Source organism: Adiantum capillus-veneris, chromosome 12, assembly GCF_014529385.1.
Source record: "Adiantum capillus-veneris isolate H3 chromosome 12, ASM1452938v2, whole genome shotgun sequence".
Classification (NCBI taxonomy): domain Eukaryota; kingdom Viridiplantae; phylum Streptophyta; class Polypodiopsida; order Polypodiales; family Pteridaceae; genus Adiantum; species Adiantum capillus-veneris.
Window position 1 is genome coordinate 90,735,247 of NC_140942.1, and position 1,750 is coordinate 90,736,996.

The window sequence follows — 1,750 nt, forward strand, 5'->3', positions numbered from 1 at the left end:
CGAAACCTTCTTTCAATGGCCTCTATGTTGCTCTTGTTGCACACATTTCGCAAATGGTCATGCTCCTGTTGTGTGTATCTCGTGACTAGTGCATTCCAATGCTTTGCATCCGCTGAAAATAGCCTAAAGCTTTTTGGGCGTGCACTTGTTGCGCACATCCTCTAGTCAATGCATTCCAAGAGGCAGCAGAAAGCTCCTCAGGCACATTTTGTGCTTTCTCAAGCACACCACATTTGGCATACATATCGATCAAGACTTCCAAGCACGACATCTTTTTTTCAACAATGTAATTGTGAATTTTTGTGCCCATGTCAACACCTTGCGTAGAGCCACATGCCTTGAAGATGCCTGTGTAGGTGATTGCATCTGGAGAGGCCCTCGCTTTGCATCTATTGAAAACACACTATCAGTGCATTTGAAGAGTCCACACTCCGGATAGGAAGCTGCTCGAGCACTTGCGTAGAGCTACATGCCTTCAAGATGTAAGATAGCCTTCAATACAAAAGTATGGGTGACTGTATTTGGAGAGATATACTTTCTTTGCATCCGATGAAAATAGTTAGAGATTTTTGGTACTTTCAAGAAGCAAATCTAAACCGATGCCAATTTTCACCATGTGCATAAAGAAACAACATCCCTGGTCTAAAGCTGCAAGGCTGGCACAAGATTTTAAGACACTCACAAATGTGACTAAATTTGGCCTATAACCATCCTTTTGCATTCGCTCAAACATAGAAAAATCCATCTGCGAGGGGCCATGGAGAGAGTAGCTGCTATTAGTGTATTTCAAAACACAATGTCTCTATCTTGTATGTTATCAAAGACAACTTGTGAGTCCTCCATACTGCCACACTTGGAGTACAAAGAAATTAGATTGCTTGCCACTACAACATGTGACTTGATTCTATCTTTCATGATTTGTAAATGTATCGGTTTGCCCTTTTCAAGAGCATGTTTGCAAAATGCTTGCAAAGGTGACAATATCAGGCCTCGGACCTTCTCTTGCATCGTTTCAAATAATTCAAGCGCCTTCTCTCCAACACCTTCTCGTGCATATCCTGCAAACATGGAGTTATATGTGACAACATTTGGAGTTGGAAAGTAAGAAAATACATGAACCGTGTCATCCAAAAATCCGCACTTTGCATACATGTCGACGAGGGTTCTTGCAATAAAAACATCAAAGTCATAGCCACGTTTTACTATGTATGTATGCATCGGCCTCCATTTCTCTTCCAAACAAAGGCCACTGCATGCGCAAAGAACACTTGCATATGTTAGCTCATTGGGTTGAGCTGCACCTTTCGATTGCATTTGTTCAAAGAGGTCCAACATACACTCCCATGTTCCTCACTGGGAAAATGTTGTAATCATAGAAGTCCAAGAAAAAACATTACATCCTTCTTGCTTGTTAAAAAATACATATTTGTGCTCACTACTACCACATTTACCATGCATGTGAACAAGGATGCTCCCTACAATGAGGTGCAAATCGAGGCCATTTTCAATAGCTTGTGCATGAACGTCCATTCCATCATTCAAATATTATGAGTTGATGCATGCCTGCAACACACTTAGAAATGTCACGTCATCTAGGGCAGTAACCTTTTGCATTGCTCTAAAAATAGTAAAGGCCTCTCTACTAAAACCCGCTTTGACATAACCCATGATCAATGAATTACATGCAACTACACTTGGCTCCCTTATCTTGTTAAAAACAATTTGCGCACAATCCAAGTTCAACATGCAT

The 1,750-nt window shown here is 41.1% G+C and overlaps 1 protein-coding gene across 1 annotated transcript; it reads right to left on the reverse strand.

Annotated features, from left to right (window-relative positions):
• Nucleotides 1–786: 786 nt before the first annotated feature.
• LOC147446118 (pentatricopeptide repeat-containing protein At4g18520, chloroplastic-like) lies at nt 787–1,335 on the reverse strand. Its single transcript, XM_086524672.1, has one exon. The coding sequence runs from the start codon at nt 1,333–1,335 to the stop codon at nt 787–789; it is 549 nt and encodes a 182-aa protein (XP_086380798.1).
• Nucleotides 1,336–1,750: the final 415 nt, after the last annotated feature.

Bases quoted from the DNA above. Each gene is read 5' to 3' on its own strand.
- LOC147446118 (XM_086524672.1), bottom strand. From the start codon at position 1,335: ATGTTGGACCTCTTTGAACAAATGCAATCGAAAGGTGCAGCTCAACCC.